The 23,605-nt window shown below is 35.5% G+C and overlaps 2 protein-coding genes across 2 annotated transcripts; both read left to right on the top strand.

Annotated features, from left to right (window-relative positions):
• The first annotated feature begins 9,616 nt into the window (after positions 1-9,616).
• LOC109158334 (pyridine nucleotide-disulfide oxidoreductase domain-containing protein 2) lies at positions 9,617-16,638 on the top strand. Its single transcript, XM_019306276.1, has 16 exons — positions 9,617-10,007; positions 10,146-10,307; positions 10,586-10,765; positions 10,885-10,942; positions 11,349-11,399; positions 12,128-12,210; positions 12,528-12,615; positions 12,903-12,944; positions 13,027-13,101; positions 13,259-13,327; positions 13,589-13,704; positions 14,488-14,600; positions 15,100-15,179; positions 15,414-15,534; positions 16,049-16,115; positions 16,198-16,638. The coding sequence occupies exons 1-16, from the start codon at positions 9,739-9,741 to the stop codon at positions 16,325-16,327; spliced, it is 1,704 nt and encodes a 567-aa protein (XP_019161821.1). The 5' UTR covers positions 9,617-9,738; the 3' UTR covers positions 16,328-16,638.
• Positions 16,639-19,245: 2,607 nt separating this feature from the next.
• On the top strand, positions 19,246-22,101 carry LOC109157981. The gene is made up of 2 exons (XM_019305792.1): positions 19,246-19,587; positions 21,570-22,101. Exons 1-2 carry the CDS (start codon positions 19,325-19,327, stop codon positions 21,706-21,708), a joined length of 402 nt encoding a protein of 133 aa, XP_019161337.1. The 5' UTR covers positions 19,246-19,324; the 3' UTR covers positions 21,709-22,101.
• Positions 22,102-23,605: the final 1,504 nt, after the last annotated feature.

Raw genomic sequence — 23,605 nt, forward strand, 5'->3', positions numbered from 1 at the left:
CCCATGTCAGGAGATCAGCGAATCGTGTAGCTCACGAGCTTGCTCGGGCGACAGGTTCTTCAGCTGACTCGGAGGTGTGGAGTCAAATCCCGCCTAGTTGTATTTCCGGTTTATTACGTGTTTAATGAAGCTTTCCAGTTTATGTTCAAAAAAAAAAATGTATATTATACAAAATAATGTACTTTTAGTACTCAAATAATATAATGTACTTCCCTTAAATACAATGTACATTTTAAATATACTAAAATTACATTATTTGTGTATTGAATGTACATTATTTAATAATATAAAAAATAATATATTTTCAGTACTCAAATAATGTACTTTCAAATAATGTATTTTATGTACACAAATAATATATATATATATATATATATATATATATATTTTATTTATGGTCCACATGTATGTGTAAACCATAGTCTACACAATAATATAATGACTCATCTCCAACCCTTCTCCCCTTATCACTTAATTTTGTGAGTCTATCTCTTTCACTTCACTATATAATCTCTTCTCCAATCTTTCTTCATTTTCCTTCCCTTTTTGTGGGTCTTACATCATATACATAATCTATTATTTTATTCGCTTTTATATAATTATTAATAATATCAACGTTATAATTATAATTTTAAATAACTTTAAATTTAAATAATAAAATAAAATAAATTTTTAATTATAAAATATAATTTTATTAACTAATTAATCAAAATATAATTTCATAAATTAAAATTCACATTCGAAATCGTCTACGGAAGAAATTAATTTTTGAAAGCGAATACAACATTTTAAATACTAAATATAACATCCATTAATACAATTAAAAGTTTTAAAAGTAAATTACCCTAAAAGTTTTAAAATAAATGATAAGGAGTAATCAATTTTACTTTATCACATGATATGTATCAATTAGGTGAAAGGAAAAGAAAAATGAATAAATAATTGTAAGTGTCTGTGTGCCGCAATGGTAGAGATAATGTTATATACTCAGTATATGTTAAGAAAAAATAAATTAAGGACTAAAGTAGTAATTAGTCAAAGTTAAAGTCAAATTTCTGAATTAGGTGGCAAGTATGTGAAGCATGATTCTTATATTTAAAAATTACGAATTTAATTTATGTTCATTGTACGAGATTTTTTTAGTACAATTTACCATTTAAATGATAAAAGATTTTTAGTCAACGAACGGATAATGAGGCTAGGGAAGTAAGTGCACATCTATCTTAGGGAGACAAATTTTAAAATGTTCATCAACATTATTACGTGCCTATTTCACTAACTCACTAAGTATAATCATATGTGCTTTTAAGGTTGTATTAAGTATTGTTAACTTTTGTCCCCACAACACACAAATACAACGACCCAAAAACACTAGTGTCGATCAGTCGATGTAGACTTTTTCTTTACTTTTATTTATGTTGTTCGCATGTTTGGGACAGATCCTAACACATCATTATCTGCAGAAGGTAGTGCTCGTCTTCTAGTGTCCACTAGTACAAAAAACACTTTCAGAATGATTTATAAAACACTTTTGAATTGTACAAGTGACTCGGATCCCAATAACTCTGAAAGTGTTTAGTTTTTCGAGACACCCGTATAGTGTTGCGGAAAACTGAATAAGGATTTTTTATTTTTATAATAGAGACTTTTCGAGACATCTGTTGCGTCACAGGTGCCTCATAAAGTCATTTAATATTTTATTATTAAATACTATCCGCGACACCCACGTACAGGTGGATGCCGCGGAAATCATTTTTTTTTTATTTTTTAATTAATTGTATCCGCGGCACCCACTTTACAGAAAACTGATAATAAATTCTTCCAAAAGGCTGAACCCCAACCCTAAGGGCTCCCCACACCCCGACTCGACAGCATTTGGGAGGATAGAAAACTGATAATAAATTAAAATAAGTAATTAAAGTACTGCTTTGGTCAATTGTGCTATCCCAGTTTTGGTACTGTGCCAAATTCATTGACAAATGATTTTACATTCATTTCTGTAGGTTGTTGTTACGCAACATGCTACAGGTGGCGAGAGGGCCAAGAGACAAGTCTCAATTCCAGTTAAACTTCGTGACTATGTGTGCAGCTAAGTCTCTTAATTTTCAGGCCATGCAGACTAATTCTTTGCCATTTTATTTCTGTTGTAGTTAGTATAGGAAGTGCCAAATAAATAGTAGACTTTTAAGGGATCAGTTGTATGAGAATCACTATATATATTGTCGTTAATAAAAGTAAGGGCATCACCCTAAATTTTGCAATCTTCTCTGTCTGAATTCTTAATACTCTGCTCCTCCTCTATATTTCTTTTCTGGAGGTTCCACCCTCATTAGTGGAATATTTCACAAACATAGACACAAACCACACAAATCATCGCAACATCTGGTGCTCTTGTTGAGAACAAATGGCAAATGAAGGCGTACAAACCCGTCAACGGGCTCTCGAAGAACAACTACAACAAATGCGAGAAGCCCAGCGGAAAACCACAGAGGAACTCCGACAAGCTTTGGCAACCCAGAATCAAGCTTTTAATGAAGCCCTCAACAATGCCATAACAGAGCTTTCCGTGAGAATCACCTCCCTCAACGTCGTCCCAGCCACTACCTCTTCATTACAAGCCGTTACAAGCCATCCAAATTCCCCATTGCACTCAACGCCTCAACCACGTCATATTCGGTGTGACATGACCACTTTCGACGGCAGCAACCCGTTGGATTGGATCTTCCAAGCTGAGAAATATTTCAGTTTGTGGGAGACTATGGAAGAGCAGAAAATTGACATTGCCAGCTTCTACATGGTGGGGCAAGCTTTGTCTTGGTTCCAATGGATGCACAAAAACCAACAGTTGTCGTCTTAGCGGGCATTCACTGTCGCACTTGAACAACGATTCGGACCTTCCTCATACGTGAACCACCGGGCAGCCCTCTTCAAGCTGACCCAGAAAACAACGGTCGCTGCATACCAGACCGAATTTGAGGCTGTTAGCAACCGGGTCCAAGACTTACCCCCAGGCGCAATATTGGACTGTTTTGTTTCTGGGCTGAAATCAGACATACAAGCTGAAATGGCTATTCTGAAACCCAACACTTTATCAGATGCAATCGCGTTGGCTAAGCTAGTCGAGGACAAGCTTCGGGACACTCGACCGATGCAGTCTAAATTCTCAGCACCTTGGCGGCCTTCCGGTGTCACCATGGGAAATCAACCGAACCCATCGCCAAACACTCTACCACCCTTGTTACCACTTCCTGCGCCCACGAACCATAAAACACAATTGCCAATTAGGCGCCTCACGGCGGCTGAAGCTCAAGAGCGAAGAGCCCAAGGGTTATGTTACAATTGCGATGAGCGATACAGGCTTGGGCATCGGTGTCGCACGAAACAATTTTTAATCCTCTTGACGGATGATCCCTTGGGCGAACCTGACGAAGTAGGAAACAAAGAGGATATAAATGAGACGTCAGCAACTGTTGCTACTAATTTAATCGAGGAGCCAGAACCCGAGATATCGTTCCATGCCTTGGTTGGGTCTACAGGGCCCCGCTGTTTCCGTTTGCCTGCTAGCATCCACCACCAGCCTTTCACAGTGCTCATAGATACCGGTAGTTCTCACAACTACCTCCAACCGCGGGTCGCAAACTTCCTTCACCTCCCAATTGATCAAACTACTCGTTTCACAGTTGCGGTAGGAAATGGCGAGAAAATCCAAAGTGAGGGTACGTGCAGGAATATCTCTTTTGATATGCAGGGAGCACACTTCGAAGCAGATTTCCATATTTTAGAATTTTCTGGAGCAGACGCTGTTTTGGGAGTACAATGGTTGGAAGGACTAGGGAAAATCGTGACAGATCATAAAAAGTTGACAATGGAGTTTGAACACAAAGGTCAGCCAATTGTGCTTACAGGGAACCAATCGGCATCCATCCAACCTATGACTCACCATCAACTAATGCGGCTGCAGCAAGTTGATGAAGTATCTGAATGTTTCCTGTTGATGTTACAACCTCATCCTTCTCCAACTGCACAAGTCCAACTAGCCGTCCAGAGTCTGCTAACCAAATATTCCAAAGTTTTTGACACTCCAAAGGGCCTACCTCCAAGTAGGAATCTGAACCACCATATCAATCTCCTGCCACAATCGAGTCCCGTGAATGTTAAACCGTATCGATATCCTCATTTCCAAAAAAATGAGATCGAACGCCAAGTCCAGGAAATGCTTCAAAATCAAATTATTCGACCCTCCACTAGCCCGTTTTCATCCCCAGTGCTCTTAGTACGGAAAAAAGATGGAACATGGAGATTTTGCGTTGATTATAGGGCCCTAAATGCAATCACCATCAAGGACCATTTTCTTATTCCAACCGTCGACGAACTTCTTGATGAGTTACATGGCGCCACCATATTTTCCAAACTTGATTTGCGAAGTGGGTATTTCCAGATTCGGGTTCATCCACCAGACGTTCACAAGACTGCGTTCCGGACACATGAGGGTCACTACGAGTTTTTGGTAATGCCTTTCGGGCTCTCTAATGCCCCATCTACATTTCAAGCGACCATGCATGCGGTTTTCAAGCCTTGCCTACGACGGTTTGTATTGGTTTTTATTGACGATATCCTTGTTTATAGTCGCTCCACATCTGACCATGTTCGTCACCTTCAAACTGTTTTGGAGTTGCTCTTGCAACATGAGCTATATGCAAAATTCTCCAAATGTAGTTTTGCACAACAAAAACTGGAGTATTTGGGGCACCTAGTTTCAGCATATGGCGTGAGTGTTGATCCGGCAAAGATACAGGCAGTATTAGAATGGCCTAAACCCAAAACGGTGACTGAGGTGCGAGGTTTCCTCGGCCTAATTGGATATTATTGCCGGTTTGTTCAAGGGTACGCCAGGATAGCCGGCCCTTTAACAGAGCTCCTCAAGAAGAATGGGTTCACTTGGAATGTTGATGCAGACCAGTCTTTCGCTGACTTGAAGGCAGCTATGACAACCACTCCGGTACTTCATTTTCCTAATTTTCAATTATCCTTTACTGTTGAAACAGATGCTTCAGGTTGTGCCATAGGAGCCATTTTATCCCAAAATAAACACCCGATCTCTTATTTCAGTAAGAAACTTCCACCCCACTACAAAAATGCCTTAGCATATAGTAGAGAAATGTATGCCATTACGGCCGCAGTTCGGCGTTGGCGTCCTTATTTGTTAGGCCGCCCATTCACAATCATTACAGATCATAAAAGCCTCAAGCAGCTGCTTTCTTAGACCATACAGACTCCGGAACAACAGAGGTGGCTAACTAAACTTTTGGGCTTTGACTTTATTATCGAACATAAAGCTGGTTTGGAGAATAAGGGGCCAGATGCTTTATCTCGATGGACTAGTGAGGCTCAAGGGGGTTATTTGGCCCTCTCAGTCGCCACAACTAGTTTACTCTCCGAAATTAAGGCGTCATTATTTGAGGACCCCACAGCTAAACGTCTCATTGCTGCTATCAAACTTGGCAACCCGACAGATAATGGTTTTGCATGGACAAATGACGTACTATATTTCAACGGGAAAATATATGTTCCAGAGGGGAAGGATTTACGGCGACGTTTGTTGGCCCTATTCCATTGCTCCAAACTCGGGGGACACTCAGGCGAACAGAAAACGTATGCTCGATTGGTTGCATCCTTCTACTGGCCGGGGATGCATAAGGACACTAAGTTATACATTCGTGAATGCTCCATTTGTCAGCAAATTAAGCCAGAAAATTCTGCCCCCAAAGGCTTATTACAACCCTTGCCGATTCCTACGCAGGTGTGGGAGCATATCACAATGGATTTCATCACGGCTTTACCTCAATCAAATGGTAAAACGGTGATCTGGGTTATCGTTGATCGACTGTCTAAATATAGTCATTTTTGTGCTCTTCCTGACGGATTGACTGCTCCAAAATTGGCTGAGTATTTTGTTCAGGAGTATGTGAGACTCCATGGTTTCCCTCGGTCCATCGTGTCTGATCGGGATCCCCTATTCATGAGTTCATTTTGGAAGGAACTTTTTCGCTTACAGGGGACCGAACTCAAGCCTAGCATTGCATATCATCCGCAAACGGATGGGCAATCAGAGGTGGTAAATCGTAGCCTCGAGATGTATCTCAGAGCCTTTTCTGGAGATTACCCAACCAAGTGGTCACGAGCGCTCCCATGGGCTGAATTCTGGTACAATACTAGTGTTCACACCTCGACCGGATTCTCCCCTTTTCAAGTTGTGTATGGCAGACCACCTCCTCCATTAGTGGGCTACTCCGAAGGTGCCACCGCTGTTGCACGACTAGACGATGCGCTTTTGGCTCGTACTGATCTTATGGCTACGCTCAAGACAAATCTACAACGAGCTCAGGAAAGAATGCAGGTTCAAGCTAATCGGCACCGTCGTGACAAGGAGTTTAATGTTGACGATTGGGTTTATGTCAAATTACAACCCTACAGACAGGGGTCTGCAGCCCAATGCCATAGTCACAAACTTGCTAAGCGTTATTATGGTCCTTTTCCCATCATTGCACGCATCGGGAAGGTCGCTTACAAATTATCATTACCGGCAACCTCACGTATCCATCCAGTGTTCCATGTCTCATTGTTAAAGTTCTGTCCAAATCCATCTATAGTCACACCAGCGCTTCCCCCACCATCTGCGGATCAGTTTCCTGTTCCGCTACGCATACTGGATCAACGGGTTGTTAAGGAGGATAAAAAGAAGCGGCTACAAGTTCTTGTTCAGTGGGATCGTACGTCGCCTGCGGAAGCCACTTGGGAATTTTGGGACATCTTCCATGCATCCTTCCCGACCTTTCGCCTTGAGGACAAGGCTTCTTTCGATGGGGCGGGTAATGTTACGCAACATGCTACAGGTGGCGAGAGGGCCAAGAGACAAGTCTCAATTCCAGTTAAACTTCGTGACTATGTGTGCAGCTAAGTCTCCTAATTTTCAGGCCATGCAAACTAATTCTTTGCCATTTTATTTCTGTTGTAGTTAGTATAGGAAGTGCCAAATAAATAGTAGACTTTTAAGGGATCAGTTGTATGAGAATCACTATATATATTGTCGTTAATAAAAGTAAGGGCATCACCCTGAATTTTGCAATCTTCTCTGTCTGAATTCTTAATACTCTGCTCCCCCTCTATATTTCTTTTCTGGAGGTTCCACCCTCATTAGTGGAATATTTCACAAACATAGACACAAACCACACAAATCATCGCAACAGTTGTAAAGTACTTTGTGGATCCAAAAACATTCCAGAAGATAAAGTTCGTGTATCCAAATAATCAAAAGATAGTATGGAGGTCATGAAAAAAAAAAAAAAAACCACTTTAAAATATGATCATGAAGAATTTTAATTTCATAGTTGATGACCCACGAGGATGTAAAGAATGCAAAATTTTGGGGATTTGATGATGGTACACTGCCATAATGCTAATTAACACTTAGAGCATTCATAGTAGTAGATTTTTCTTGGTTTTTTGGACGACTTGAACATGAGAGATGATGATTTGAAAGAGAGAGGAGAAATGAGAGATAAGAAATTTAATTTGTGGGAGGAATTGATTTTTTGTGGGACCCAGGGAAGAGAGAAATTGTTTTAAACATTGCAGCTCTACGCATTGAGCGTACACTACGCGCCCAGATGGCGCGTGTACCGCTAAATATCTTTTTTTCACTTTTTTTTTTTGCTTGACAAATTTTTATTTTTATTTTCTCATTTTCTCTTTACTTCCTCTCTCTCCTATTTGGCTCTTAAAAATTGTGCAAAAACTAAATTGATGTGGATGCTCTTAAGCAATGTCGACCCAAAAGAATCTAAACTCTACCATCAAAATTCGAATGGTCTATAATTATTAATTCTGAAATACTAATTTAAAAATACACATTAAGCATTGGTCTATTTGCACAATGCACCTGTGGTAACTAGTGGTTAAAAAAAAAAAAAAAAAAGTGCTTGGTGTAACTGTGTAAGCAAGAAATTTTTAAAATAAGTAAACATTTAAAATATTTTTGAGTAAATATAATATACTCTTGGACATCCTCAATAGTGGTAGGATTTTGTGTAGATTTTGCAGGTGTGATTAGGAAATAGAAATGAGTGAAAAAAAAAAAAAAAAAAAAAAAAAAAAAAAAAAAATCAAAAACTGAAAAATCCCCCAAAAAAACCCCCAAAACCCCCTAAAATCCTCTAAATAACATAAAAGGGCATCCTTATTAGTAGAGATTTTGATGTGAATTTTGAGGAGCTTTTGTAAGTGTAATTAGGAAAGAGAAAATTGTAGAAAAATAAAAAAAAATGCTAATTTAAAAAAAAAATTGTCATTAACGCGACACTACACACGCCCGCTGAGCGTCATTTGTTGGCCTTCACGTGAACAGAGATGGAAGTTACTAAAATTGGTGGGTCCCACTTTTTCTGCAAGATCTCCAAATTTGGAGTAGCAACTCTAACATTCTCTTCTCATTATTATCCTTCCATGTTGGCAAATTTTTATTAAAACAAGTGCATAGTCCCCTTATTGAGGGAAAATTATGCTGTGCATCTGTATGCACCATGCATGGTGCATACGGATGCAAAAACGACGTCGTTTTATTAAAAACGCGCGTCTCACTTAAAAAAAAAAAATCAGTTTCGACTTTCGATTCCGAGCAACAACATATGAACTAAAATTCCAGAATCGATGAACTAAAATTCTAGAATCTATGAACTAAAATTCCATAATGAATGAACTAAAATTCCAGAATCTAATCTATGAACTAAAAATTTCAGAATCTATGAACTAAAATTTCAGAATCTATGAACTAAAATTTCAAAATCGATGAACTAAAATTCCAAAATCGATGAACTAAAATTCCAGAATCTATGAATTAAAATTCCAGAATCAATAAACAACATAATGCTGTTGAGGGGAATCGAAACTGATTTTTTTTTTAAAGTGGGATGCGCGTTTTTAATAAAACGACGTCGTTTTTGCATCCGTATGCACCATGCATGGTGCATACGGATGCACATCATAACTATCCCTTATTGAGGATGCCTAACAACAGGGCCGAATTTTGGGTTAGTGCAAGCTGGGCTACATCGCAGGCCCCAAATTTTAGAGGGTCCAAATTTTAGAGGGTCCAATCTTTTTGTAGTGCGAGTTTGCACACGCCATTGTTGTTGTTGTTATTATTATTATTATTATTATTATTATTATTGTAATTTATTTCATAATATGTCTTTTTTTTTTCTTTGCGCACATCAACATTTTAACACCTTCTCCTTATTATTATTATTATTATTATTATTATTGTTGTTGTTGTTGTTGTTGTAGTTGTAATTTATTTTATAATATATCTTTTATTTTTTTCTTTATCACAGAACATTTTACCACCTTATTATTATTATTATAAAAAATTATGATATTAATTTTAATGATTGTAATTTTAGTAAAGTCTTATTTATTTACCTTATCCCTCTCTCATTCAACACATGATTTTATTTCTTAAAATATGTACAAAATCCCCTAGTGGGGATGGCCTTAAACCCACGTATAATAGACACCGGACAGAGTGCACTGTCAGTGATGGCTGATGAATTTTAGTTTAGATTCCAATTACATTGTACTCTAGTGCTCTCTCATTACCTATCCTTTATATATATAAGTACGCGACAAGCAGCTGGTAATTGAGAGAGAGAGTGGAGCGGAGGTGATAGCAAATTATAAGAAATGTGGCGACAGTGCCGGAAACTGAGCGGCAGCTCTACTGCGAACTCGGAGCGAGCTTTGAAGGAGAAGAAATGGGACGCACTGGTGATCGGCGGTGGCCATAACGGCCTAACCGCTGCTGCCTACCTTGCTCGCTCCGGCCTCTCCGTCGCCGTCCTCGAGAGACGCCACGTCATCGGCGGTGCTGCCGTCACCGAGGAGCTTGTTCCTGGCTTCAAATTCTCCCGTTGTAGCTACCTCCAAAGCCTCCTCCGCCCCTGCGTCATCAAGTTACTCTCCTTCCCTATCTCTATCGCAAACACATATCATTCAACAATTGTACAATATTGCTAACACGATTGTTTAGAAATTTAATTTGATCGATTTCTGATTTTGTTATTTTGCTCTTGCTCTTACTGGAATCATAGAGAACTAGAGCTAAAACGACATGGATTAAAGCTATTAAAGAGAAATCCATCATCATTTACTCCCTGTCGTGATGGACGCTATCTCATGCTTGGTAGAGATAAACAGCATAACTATTCTGAAATTTCCAAGTTCTCCGAACGTGATGCCAAGGCTTTTGCGAGGTTTGTTTTGTCTGTATTGATAGACTAGTGATAAATGTGTTTACGTGAGAAAACTGTTTTGAGATTATAAGGTGTAAATGTTCAGTTGCCATTTTGATTTTGATTGATGACGATGGGGTCATTCTAATGAGACATAATGCTAATGTATTCGTAGCTATAAGCTATTATGTGGAAAAGGTGTTTTATTCACCAGTGCTAATGGGCTATCTTTTATTTACTTTGTATATGTGTGTCTGAATAATTAGTTTTTTGTGCTCTGAACTTCTACTCATAAATAGGTATGAGAACCAGCTAGACAAGTTCTGCAAATTTTTGGATCCACTTTTGGATTCTTCACCACCTGAAGCTCTACAAGGAAATCCATCTTTTAATGCCCGACTGCATAATAAGTTAGAGAAATCAGCCTTTTGGTCTCACTGCCTACGAAGTGCACTCACATTGGGACAAAATGACTTACTGTAAGATTTCATAATCATAATCTGCTTTTGAGCTTTTCCTTCACATCAGCTGGACATTTACTTGACATGCATTAGAATTTTTAACATTTTTCCCTTAACTTGGTTTAACTTAATATCAGGGAATTTATGGATCTTTTACTCTCTCCAGCATCAAAGGTTCTAAATAACTGGTTTGAGGTAACTAGTTCCATAATGCATCTATTTTTGTTCAAAGAAACAGATTGTAATCACTCACTTAAAAGTCAACTCTATTTAAATATATTGGAAATTAGAAGGTTCATAGTGTGGCAGCCACTAAAGTTCTTCTTTGATCACCTAGGACACTAGGTCTAGGTTGAATATTAGTTTGTCTACATGGCTAATCTTTTCTTTTTGCTCTGTGGAATAATTTTTTTTGTTCTATACTAGAAATATATTATTGCTTCTTTGAGTGTTGGATTATTCTTATCAAGAAAACATTTGATAATCTCAAAGAGTTTTAATTCCATTCTTTTCACTTTATGGTTTGCCCAAATATTTATATTCTGCAATACATTCTCTGAATGATGGCATCTCTTTAACTCAGTTCCACTTAATATTACAGACTGATGTTCTGAAATCAACTCTTGGAACTGATGCAGTGATAGGGACCACGGTAAGCTATTTCACTATCCATCATAGAACTATATGCATTGATGCACTAAGTCTAACCATTTATATTGTATAAGTTGCATTGATAAATTCTCTTATATCAAGGAGGCTACAGTTTTTCTCTTGGATTAAAGTCAATCAAAAAGTTTAGAAGATGGGGGATAGCAGGCCATTCAAGCTATTTTCTTCCGCTAATTAACTTAGATAAATAGGTTTCATCTTATCGCATCTATGCATAAAAGTCAATACTCCAGTTTATTGATTTTGGTATACAAACAAAAGATCTAGTTTATCTCAAATACATTGTGGTGAGAAATAGTTCAAGTTATTCTCTTAGTTCTTTCTTTGGGTTCAATGAACTTGAACTTAAGAAACCCTGTTTGCCATTCTTTTGACCCGCAATGCGATTGGACATAACTTAAAATGTCAGTCTCACTATTGACATTAATTTCATTGACTTGTGCTGTTGTGCATGTCCTTGTTTGATACATGAAGGCACATTTTGTATTCTTGACAAGGCTCTTGATTTGATAATGTGCTTTGAGCTAATGATTTTTTTAAAGAAATCTTGACAGGATTGCTAAATACAATCCTTGTTTGTAGTTTTATTTCTGCACATACTGTGTTAGATTTTATGTGGCTTATATATGGTTATGAGACTTGTTTGATGTAGTTTTGTCAAATTCTTTTCAACATCACTTTTATTTTTCTTTTTTAAATTTTAAATCATAGGCAAGTGTACATACACCTGGAAGTGGATATGTCTTGCTACATCACGTGATGGGAGAAACTGATGGTGACCGTGGTATTTGGTCGTACGTATTTTTAGAGAAAAGACAACATAACTGCACATGACGGACAAATAAAAGCTTTTTACTTGCTTGGTTTTTAATTTTACTTTGGGATCTTATGTATTCAATAGGCCAAAGACCATACAAACTTATTTATTAAATTTCATTTGCTTACTAAAAACCTTTAAAAAAAAAAAGCATTGGAAGTCTTTAGATATTTCACTACCATTTTTTTTGACCTAATTATGGATTGATGCTTTTAGCATAAGCAAAGTGTGGTTTTTCATGTTGTCTGCTCTTACTTGATTAAAAAATTAGTTCACAATTATTGTGACTTGTAGGTATGTTGAAGGGGGAATGGGCTCAGTGTCTTTGGCCATTGCTAACGCTGCTAGGGAGGCTGGTGCAGTTGTAGTGACTAGTGCAGAGGTATGTGCAAAGCCATTGCTTTGTTCGGATACATCTCCATTGATATCACTACAATGTTAAAATTTACATGTTTATTAAGTGCTTATTTGCTTGGCTCTTCAGAGATATACAAGAAAGAAGTTGCTAAGATTTGAATTCCAGATGTTAGGTTGTAATACCTTAGTCGAATGCACTTGTGGTGGAAAATCTAGAGCCTCTTGTATTCAAGCCTATGTCCACCAATTTTAATGCTTTCAATAGATCTATGAATTGAAGTTCTTGCTTCTTTTATTTTTTTTGTCATGCAGGTCTCAGAGTTGATAATTGAGGACAGCGGTAGAGCTTCTGGGGTTAGTTTTATTTCATTTTATCCCTTTTCAATTATGTTTTCATACCTAGGATGAGCTTATGAATATGGATGGTATCATCTAGGTGTTGTTGGCTGATGGAACACCAGTGTATTCTTCAGTTGTCTTGTCAAATGCAACTCCTTACAAGACTTTCATGGTAAAGTTTTTCTAGCTTTCTGCAGAGTCAAGCAGTTTTTTGTCAATATCTTATTAGTTTAATATTCTTGCTAGTAAATCTTAATATCTTATAACATCATTGCAACTTTGTTGAAATTGATGAAATGGTTCATAGTGATGCTTTTCTCATTAAACAGGATCTTGTACCTAAAGATGTGCTTCCTGATGATTTCCTTCGTGCAATAAAGTTATCTGATTACAGTTCTGTAAGTTCACATCTATTTATTTTTTGCCTTGAATGAAAGATAATGCAAAACATTGTCAGAAGGCAAAGAAGAAACTCAAGAGATTAACTTCTATAATTGCTCTCATGTACATGGAACTATTATGATGATAGAACATTGAAAGGAGACATCAACTTGTCATCATCCTCAATGCTTCTTATCATGGTGCCTTCTTATATTTGTTTCATCCTATCATTTCTTGTCATTCACCTACCTGTTAATGAGAATTGATTAATGGGGCAGGCAACTACCAAAATCAATTTGGCAATTGACAGACTCCCACAGTTCAAGTCCTGCAACTTAAGTCATCCTGATGCTGGGCCACAACATACTGGCTCCATTCACATCGGTTCTGAGTGGTATGACACCATTCATTTTATCCATTTTCAGATTTATGTTCTCATGGTTTATTTGCAACTTATGTCTCAAGTTTAGATTTAAAAATTATCATTAATTTTAAAATACAATGACAAACTACCACTATATAATCTGTGCCTGAAAAAGGATTATAGTTTTACTCTAGTTCAAGTAACATTCTCCTGTTAAGAGTTCATGCTATATCTAAAAAATCGTTGTGTTGTTGGCCAGTAGTCATTTTGATCAAAGTTAAGTTGGCTTGTGAACTTCGGTGCAGTTGTCACTGAACATAATGCCTGCCTTTTTCTTCACAATATTAGTTCTTTAGCTAGCAATTGCTTTCTATGTTGTGTTATTTGTTAGAAAGTCTGCACTATTGGAAGTTTGGTCACAGCAGAGATCAGTGAGTTCCTTTTGCAACTAATAATTTGTCTCGCTGGCAGTTAAAAATGGAGTTGTTGTCACGATGGTCACATGGTTTAGGTGTTGATGTTTCTATTCTCTATTGCAGTACATAAATAGAATTTTTGTTATATAAATTTTCATAGATGCCTTAGTCAATTATTTGTTAATGGTCATATGACTCATATCAACAGTCAATTAGTCAAATTAGTTCTGACCAATTTATGTGTTTACGATAAAAAGCAGATCCACCAGTTGGCTTGGCTGTTTTCTCTTTGCCTGGGTCATATTTTCAATTCCATTTCCTGGCATCACGTAAAACCTTTAACTTCTAGAACATCAATTTAAAAACCATTTTTTTATGTTCTTCGTTTTCATTGTAGTTTTGAGGACATGGCTGCTGCTGCACAGGATGCTGAAAATGGAGTACCATCTCGAAGACCTATAATTGAAATGACAATCCCTTCTGTCCTTGATAAGACCATTTCTCCTCCTGGTGATTTTAGTTGTTTTCTTCAATGATAAATCAGTGAATAACTTTGTGTGTTACTTTCTTGGTGCACCAACCTTTTGCTTTTTCCAATATAACTTGTATTCTTTCTTCGTTATTTTGATTTAACTTTTGCATCTTCATTTGATGTATTGGATAAAATATTAGCATTTAGGCTCTTCTTTCACTCAGAAAATGTATAGAATGCTTACAGTCCTCCCATTATACATCATTTCCATTTATTAATGCACATAACCAAACATTTAATGTTTAGTTCTTTAGGTGAGTTTTTCTCCAGCACCATTTCACCAAGTGGTTGCAATTTGGGTCATTTAGTATTTTGTGTTCATCCATCATTTAAATTTATCCTTAATTCATTTAATGGATTTGGACACTGCTGTTGTGTGGTTATCCTTTTCATGAATAATTTTATTTGGCTTTGCTTTCTTTCTCTACAGGCATTGTGTGTGTTCTGCATACTGAAAATCTTCATTCCTCTTTCTAGGCAAGCATGTTGTTGGTTTGTTTATCCAGTACACACCGTACAAGCCATGTGATGGAAGCTGGGAAGACCCTACATACAGAGTAAGAAATTAAGAATGACACATGCACACATTTGTATTTTGAGTGAATGATATCAATCTTAAAATTCTGTCCGCATTTACCATCCATTTTTGCTATTAATTTTGAAGCTTGTACAGTTAATTCTGAGCCTGCAAAAGTTTGTTTGCATGTTTGGGCCCATCTCTTATAATTTTGAAACCTAATATAGGTCAATTAGTAGATGGCTTCATGGTTGAGTGTGAATCTTTTCTGCAGGAAGCATTTGCTCAGAGATGCTTTAGCCTAATAGATGAATATGCTCCTGGATTCAGCTCATCTGTTATTGGTTACGACATGTTGACTCCTCCAGATCTTGAAAGAGTAATTGGTCTGACAGGTATCCTGTGGTTATCTGAGTTCAGTTAAATATCTAAACGCATTTAGAGGAACGATGGGTTATGGGTGTGAAGATAAGTCAAAACTTGAGTTGGAATGTGAAGTAGAATTACTTATTTGTCTATATTTCTTTGGGAATCAAAATCCTTTGATCCTTCACTGCAATTATGTTGATGGGTGTGATCTCCACTACTTGCTTCTATTTTGACATTGCATTCGCATCAAAATCCCTAGTTTTTGAGTAAAAAAAATATATTCTAAGGATTCTTTCAGAGCTTCTATTGTTGTCAAAACATGTTCTGGCATATGTCTGCATCTGGTTTAAGTCACCATCGCGAGAATTTCTCAATTGGAATTTCAAGTTTAATTGACTTAAAGAAAACAACATAGATGGTACCATTTTATTAGTAAGGCGGTATTTGAATGCTGGTGTATTACTTAAAACTAGCATAACAAGCAGATCTAGATTCTTGTCATCTTCATTGTTATATGATATCTTGGTTTTACTTTGACAGGGGGGAATATCTTCCACGGTTCCATGGGATTAGATTCATTGTTTCTCATGAGACCAGTAAAAGGATGGTAAGATTAAACAGAGATTTCATAAGTTGGTATTTTGGCACATTTGTTTCAAATGAAGGCTCAGCCACTGTTCCATACACAGGTCAAACTATAGGACTCCACTGCAAGGTTTATATTTGTGCGGTAGTGGGGCACATCCTGGTGGAGGAGTAATGGGAGCCCCAGGGCGCAATGCTGCACGCGTGGTTATTCAAGACATTAAGAAACAGTAACTGATGCTAACCCTGAACCAAGTAAAAAAAAAAAAAAAAAAAAAAAAAAGAAACAGAAATTCTATTGATTCCCGATTTGAGCATTGAGGATCATACGATTCGTTTAAGCTTCGGGAGCACTGGGGTTCAGTTACCTCATCGGCTACAGGTAAGACTATTTGTACTAAGAACATCGTACTGTGCATTAGATTTCTTGAAGTTGTTGGATGGAGTTGGCTAACTCCATTTACTTTCTTCCCTTTTGTTTGTTGGGAGTGTTAAATGTTTTATCAGGATGTTTTTTATTTAAAAAATGCATTTCTAAATTTAAATTGTCCTTTTTATGCCCAGAAAATATTTGAAACACCATTGGTGTATAATCGTATTCACCATGTATTAATTGTGTGAATCACATTTTGTAATAACATTAATAAAAGTAGGGAAAATGGTCAAATAGACCTTTAAACTTTTGATGAAAAAGCAATTGAGCCCTCAAACATTAAAAAAGTTTAATTACACACTTGAACTCTTTAAAATTGTACAATTAAACTTAATTTATAGGTAATCAATAAGTTACCAGGTAAATATATATATATATATATATATATATATATATATATATATATATATATATATATATATATATATATATATTTATTTATTTATTTATTTATTTTTGGCCAACCGACGACGAACGCCGCCGGCTTCCGATCTGGAAAGAGGCCTCTATCGCCTCCTTACAGACTGGAAGGAGGCGATGGCGGCTGCCTCGTTCCAGACTGGAAAGAAGAGGCAAACATCACTTCCTTCCAGTCTTGAAGGAGGCGACTATGGCGGCCGCCTCCATCCAGACTAGAAGGAGACGATGGCGACGGCCGCCTCCTTCCAGACTAGAAGGAGGCGACGATGGTGGCTGCCTCCTTCCAATTTGGAAGGAGGTAATGACGTCACCTCTTTCCAGTCTGGAAGGAGGCGACGACGCTGGCCGCCTCGCCTCCTTCCAGACTGGAAGGAGGCAGCATCTGCCTCCTTCTAGATCGGAAGGAGGCTGGAGGCGGCAACATTCAGCCTCCTTCCATATTGAAGGAGGTTGCGAAGGTCGTCGCCGCTAAAAACAAAAAAAAAAAAAAATGAAATAAATCTATATATATGTCTACTTGTACAATTTTAAAGAGATCAAGTGTGTAATTGAACCTTTTTAATGTTTGAGAGCTTAATTGTTTTTTTATCAAAAGTTAGAAGGATATATTTGACTCGGCAAATTATGTTGTGCAATCGTGTGCACCATGCATGATGCACATGGAATTAGATTCATAATTTCTATACTATAGATTCATAATTATTGAACTTTATATTCACAATTACAAAACTCTATGTTCATAATTTTCAATGTTGTGCATAATTTGAACTATATATCCAGAATGAATGAATTATATATCCAGAATGAATGAACTATATATCCAGAATGAATGAATTATATAGTTCAAATTATGCACAAGGCCGTTAACGGCAATCGAAACTGATTTTTTTTTTTTTTTTTTTTTTTAAAGTCGGACGTCAAAACGACGTTGTTTTTGCAACTGTGTGCACCATGGGTTGCACAGCATAACGCTCCGTTTTAATACTACTCCTGTTGGGCTGGTCGTCAACTAGCAGCTACTCTAAATCTCATTTTTGTTTTGTTTCATTTTTTTTATATTATTGAATAGTAAATTTTTTAAAAAAAATTCTTATTTAAAAAAATTATGTAATATTATTATTATTTTTTTACATAATATATACATTTTATTTAAATTTAAAATTTAAAATTATCGATTAACATAAATTTTTTGGTCGATTTAATTTAATTTTAGATAGTGATAATTATATTTATAATTATACTTTTAAAATGATAATAAATAAAGAAATAATTAAAATATAGTTGATATAGATAGATTAGTGTGTTCATAACAAAATTGAAAAAAAATTAAACTAGTGGAAAAAATAAATTTTTAAATTGAGTGAGGTAGTACAACATTGGATGCTCTAGTAACTCTAGGTGGAGGAGAGATAAGGTGAGGTGGAGACAGGAGGGGGAGAAGAGGAGAGAAAATATTTTAGGCAAATTTTGCTCTGCAATTGTGTGTATGGTGCACACGGTTGTAAAAGTGACGTCGTTTTACTTAAATAAAAAAAAATATTTTCGATTGTTGTTAGTTATGTAAACATATGTTCATAATTTTATAATTTCACATTCTGAATGTATAGTTATGAATGTGTTGTTATGTAATTCTGCATATATAGTTATGAAGTTATAGATATATTTAGTTATGTATGCAATTCCGAATGTATAGTTATGATGTTAATGATGTGTAGTTATGCAATTCTGAATGTATAGTCATGAAGTTATGGATGTGTAGTTATGCAATTCTGAATGTATAGTTATGAAGTTATGAATGTGTAGTTATGCAATTCTGAATGTATAATTATGAAGTTATGGATGTATAGTTCAAATTATGCACAACATAACGCTATTAACAGCAATCGAAACTGAATTTTTTTGTAACAGTGTTCACCATGCAGCTATAACGCTCCAATATTTTGTTTGTGGGCTCCCAAGTAGATAAAAAAACAAATTAAAATAAAAAATAAAAAAAAAGTTCTTGGTGCAGTGGTGAACTGCATGTGCCTTCTAAACGCATAAATAAATTTTTTTCTAACACCCATGTTTTTTTTTTCTCTCTTCAAGTCTCAACATTCATGTGACAAAAACTTTGCAAAAATTGATTGCTACAGGAGATGCTCTAACAATGTGGGACCATACTTATCCACAAACACATTTTGAATAGCGACGTGGCGATTCCTTATCCAGTTTTAATATGCTGTGGATTGGATATCTGATATCTCGTACACGAATAGATTAATTTATATCTGTGTGTGATCAGTACAACACCACAACACAATCGTCCCAATTTTGTTTCATCAAAAAATTAAAACAATCTCGAAAGAAAGAAAGAAAGTAGTATTTATCAGAATTGAATGGCAGCCATGGCGTCTCTACATACAATAATGTTCACTAACTCAGGCAAGAAACCGGCATCGCTGCCATGCTCAAAATTCCTGGGCACTCCGAGGAACGTGGTTACTCCGAGCCCCAAGATCGCCAAGACGGCGAGGCCATTCACGGTGGTCGCCGCCGTCGGAGATGTATCGGATGCCGGGACCACCTACCTGATTGCCGGTGCCGCCGCCGTGGCGTTGGTCGGGACTGCTTTCCCTATCTTCTTCTCCCGCAAGGACACGTACGTACCCGTAGTTTTTCCGTGTTTCATTTTACATTTATTTCATTAACACACTCCATATATACTAGGGTATTTGCCAGTGAATAATGCCACACATTTCTAAATTTTTCTTTTGACATGCTTCTATTTGATTGGATTTTTAAATATTTAACTATAAATAAGTGTGGTCAGTTAATCCAATCGATATATCGTGGACCATGATCAACATAGCTGTGTGGATTATGACGATACGATACATATATGTATATTGTCAAATAAAATTATAGTAGATTGAAATTATATTTTAGTATTATTTTAATGAACTAATTGTATGTATAAAATTAAACTGAATAATAAAACTCACTTGTAGTAGAAACTGAATAGCAGAGTTCATACAGATATTTATATTACAAAATTGAGGTGTTTTGAAATTAAAATGATATTTGAATATTGTTATAATAAACTTATTATGTGTATAAAATGAAACTGGATAATAGAGACACTTCAATTTTATTTTTTAGGTTAGACCACGAGGTATCCTAAACAAGCCTTAACTATAGGAGACTTCTCTTAAAGTAAGGGATAAGAGGCGAGTGTACAATCACTCACGCCAACAAAGCTGGTTGACATTTCAATTTTATTATTATAAAATTAGCATATGTGAAAAATAAAACTAAAACATAACTCATAGCCTCAACCCTCATACCATGATATTATTATATGGAGCATGATCCACAGTAAAATTTACCCCGTTAATCCATGGACATCAAATGATTATAATGTATATTATGAGGGAAAAGTAGGAAGGAAGAAAATATTTTCCTTTTCCAATTAACTATTTGCTAAATTTACTCTCTATTTTGAAAATACTCTCTATTTTGAAAATATTATGGCACTTTTTGGTAACATAATTAGCTTATTAACCAATTTTAGCTTATTTGACCATTATTAGTTGTTAAACAATATAATTAATACGAGTGTGTGATTAATTAGCTTTTCGTAACATCTTATTGTTCTAAAATGCTAAAATTTAAAAAACTGCTCTAAGTAGCTTTTTTATCAGCTTTTTTGAGAAAAAATCATTTTACATATAATCAATTATCAGCTAATTTACCAAATACTTTTCTACAATCAGCTAATACTACCAACTAGTCAAATCTACTAACCCAAATAGCTAACAATTATCAACTAACCGCTACTTCGTATTTACCAAACACTCCTATATTTTAATTTACGTATGACATTGTAATATTTCCAATTGATTACTTATTATTTGGTGAATTGGTCGAATTTTGAATGAAATTTCGAGATTGGTAAATTTAGTTATGTTTTTTATTTTAGTTATTAAAGTGAGATTATGTGGTGAGTGTAATCTAAATCTAAAAAACTAATAAGTGTCAATACAAGTTATGCCCTTGATTTTGGTCCCTTTTTTATATGCTAATAAATATATACATTTTACTTTAATTGTTGTACATTCATTTGCATTGGACAAAATCACCCTTACACCGTTATAACACCGTTAGTTTTTAATATATCTACCAATCTTATCATACACCTACATCTATCATATCTTTTTTCTATTTTTAATTATCATTTTATTAAAATTATCATATAACAATTAATTTAATTATAAATTATATTTTAATTAAATATTTATATGAATGTTAAATTATATATGTGTATCATATATATATATATATATATATATATATATATATATTATTTGTGTATCCATATCAATATATCATATATGTAAGTCTTAACTTAGTATTATTTGTAAATTATTATTATATAATTTTATTTTTTTTTTGTTTTGATCACTATATTATTCAAATATATGATAATTCAAAAGTATCATCGCTTTAAGAAATTGTAAAACATAATTTTAACTAATTTTTTAAATTTTGTTACTTACAAATATTTTAATATTGGGCATACGTTTTCGCGCATCGCGCGTACAAAATGCTAGTATATAATATAATGGTGGGATGAGAAAATAGGTGCCCGGAATGTGACGGGGCGGGTTTCGTGAGGCAAGCAGGGGCGACATTGAGGGCCAATGCTGCTAGGAAAGACCAGACTCAAATTGTATGCGCTCGCTGCAATGGTCTTGGCAAGCTCAATCAAATTGACAAATAGACCTAATACATATTCTCCACGCAAATTTTTCTTCAGATCATGAATAAAAGGTATATTTTTAATATAGTAAACGTACATTATTTATGTATTGAATGCACATTATTTGATAATATACAAAATATTATATTTTCAGTACTCAAATAATGTATTTTTAATATATAAATAATGTGCCGTTAGTATATTAAAAATGTACCTTTTATTTATGAATTATGATTCACACAGTTGTGTGGACCATTACACTTACGTACTGTTTCATCTGTAACTTTAATGTATTCTGATGATCAAAACCTTTGGTCAAGTGTATATTGTAATATTAATAAAGAGGGAACTTTTATGGTGATATGTTGTACTATGCCATGTTCTTCAAAAAGGAAGAATAATTGTGTTTGAAAATATTGTATATATACCTCACATTTAGAGCGGTTAACAAACCGAATATAAATGAATACGAGCAGTTTGTGTTCGTTTGTTAAGATTTTTGAAGTGTTCGTGTTCCTTTGTTAAGGTTTCATTTTTGAAAATCTTGTTCGTGTTCATTTATTAAGCGTTTATTAGTGTTCGTTAATGTTCGCGAACATGTTTGCGCACGTGTCCGATAACGTTAATGAACACGCTAACCAACATGTTTGTTAATGAACACGTTTATAAACATGTTCGTTCACATTCATGAACGCTTAATAACCAAACACATTTATTACATGTTCATGATCAGTTGATCACAATTCGTTCGTGAACAAGAAATAATCTATGTTCACAAACAATACAACTATTATTCTAGGCCGCCTAGGCGCTAGGCGGCACCGAGCCTTGGAGTTTTGGCCTAAAGGCGGCCAAAACTCGGCCGGCCGCCTAGGCGGCCTGGGCGGCCAAACTCGGCCGAGTCGGTCAACTCGGCCAACTCGGCCGAGTTGACCGATTTTGACCATTTTTGACCGATTTTGTCTGATTTTGACTGATTTTGTTCGATTTTGACCGATGTCGTCTTTCATTAATTATTGATTTTAATATTATTATGACATTATGACTTGTAAATTATCATTATTTCATATATTTATATGTGTTATTTGAGTGAACGTTGAAAACAACCTCATTAAAATTGTCGAACTACAAGTCTGTTACTATATTTTTTAATTTTTTTGGTGCCAGCCTAGCGCCGCCTAGAATCCGCCTAGGCGCTAGGCGCTGCCCGGCCTCCCGACTAGCGCCTACTGCAACCATGATATATATATATATATATATATATATATATATATATATATATATATATATATATATATATATACTTAGCTGCTTGTTCATAAATATATGTTCATAAACATTATATTAAACGAACACAAAATGAGCTTGTTCATGAACATTATTAAAAGGAACATACACAAACAAGCTCGTTCACGAGCTCTGATCTTAACAAACGTACCTACAACTGTTCAGCCTTTGTTCGTTTATAAATAGAGCTCTAAAATTTATTCATTTATAATAAACAAACATAAACGAACACTTACCGAATACGAACACAAGGAGAGGTTTGGAATTCTTTTTAAGAAGATTTTTCTTTTTGGAGTATGGACGTACGTATGGCATACTGTTGTACATCACCGCTTCACTTATATTATTTCTATTGTCATGAATACAATTTGTAACTAACATACCAAAAATATATATTTGAATGTGTTACGTACTCAAATTTAGTACGCAACAGAAGAAACCTTTCGAGCAGGCTTCTAGCTCCAATCCGTATTCGAGTTACGGTAACTCCAAAAGTAAAACAATATAACAAAAGAAAATGAAGAATTCTTCAATATAATTGACTAGAATAGTAGAATAACAATATATTTCCTCTGAATGGTTCCCCGTATTCATATACAATGGACCTATTTATACTAAATTACTAACACAT

This window comes from Ipomoea nil, unplaced genomic scaffold (assembly GCF_001879475.1).
Source record: "Ipomoea nil cultivar Tokyo-kokei standard unplaced genomic scaffold, Asagao_1.1 scaffold2805, whole genome shotgun sequence".
NCBI classification, from domain to species: domain Eukaryota; kingdom Viridiplantae; phylum Streptophyta; class Magnoliopsida; order Solanales; family Convolvulaceae; genus Ipomoea; species Ipomoea nil.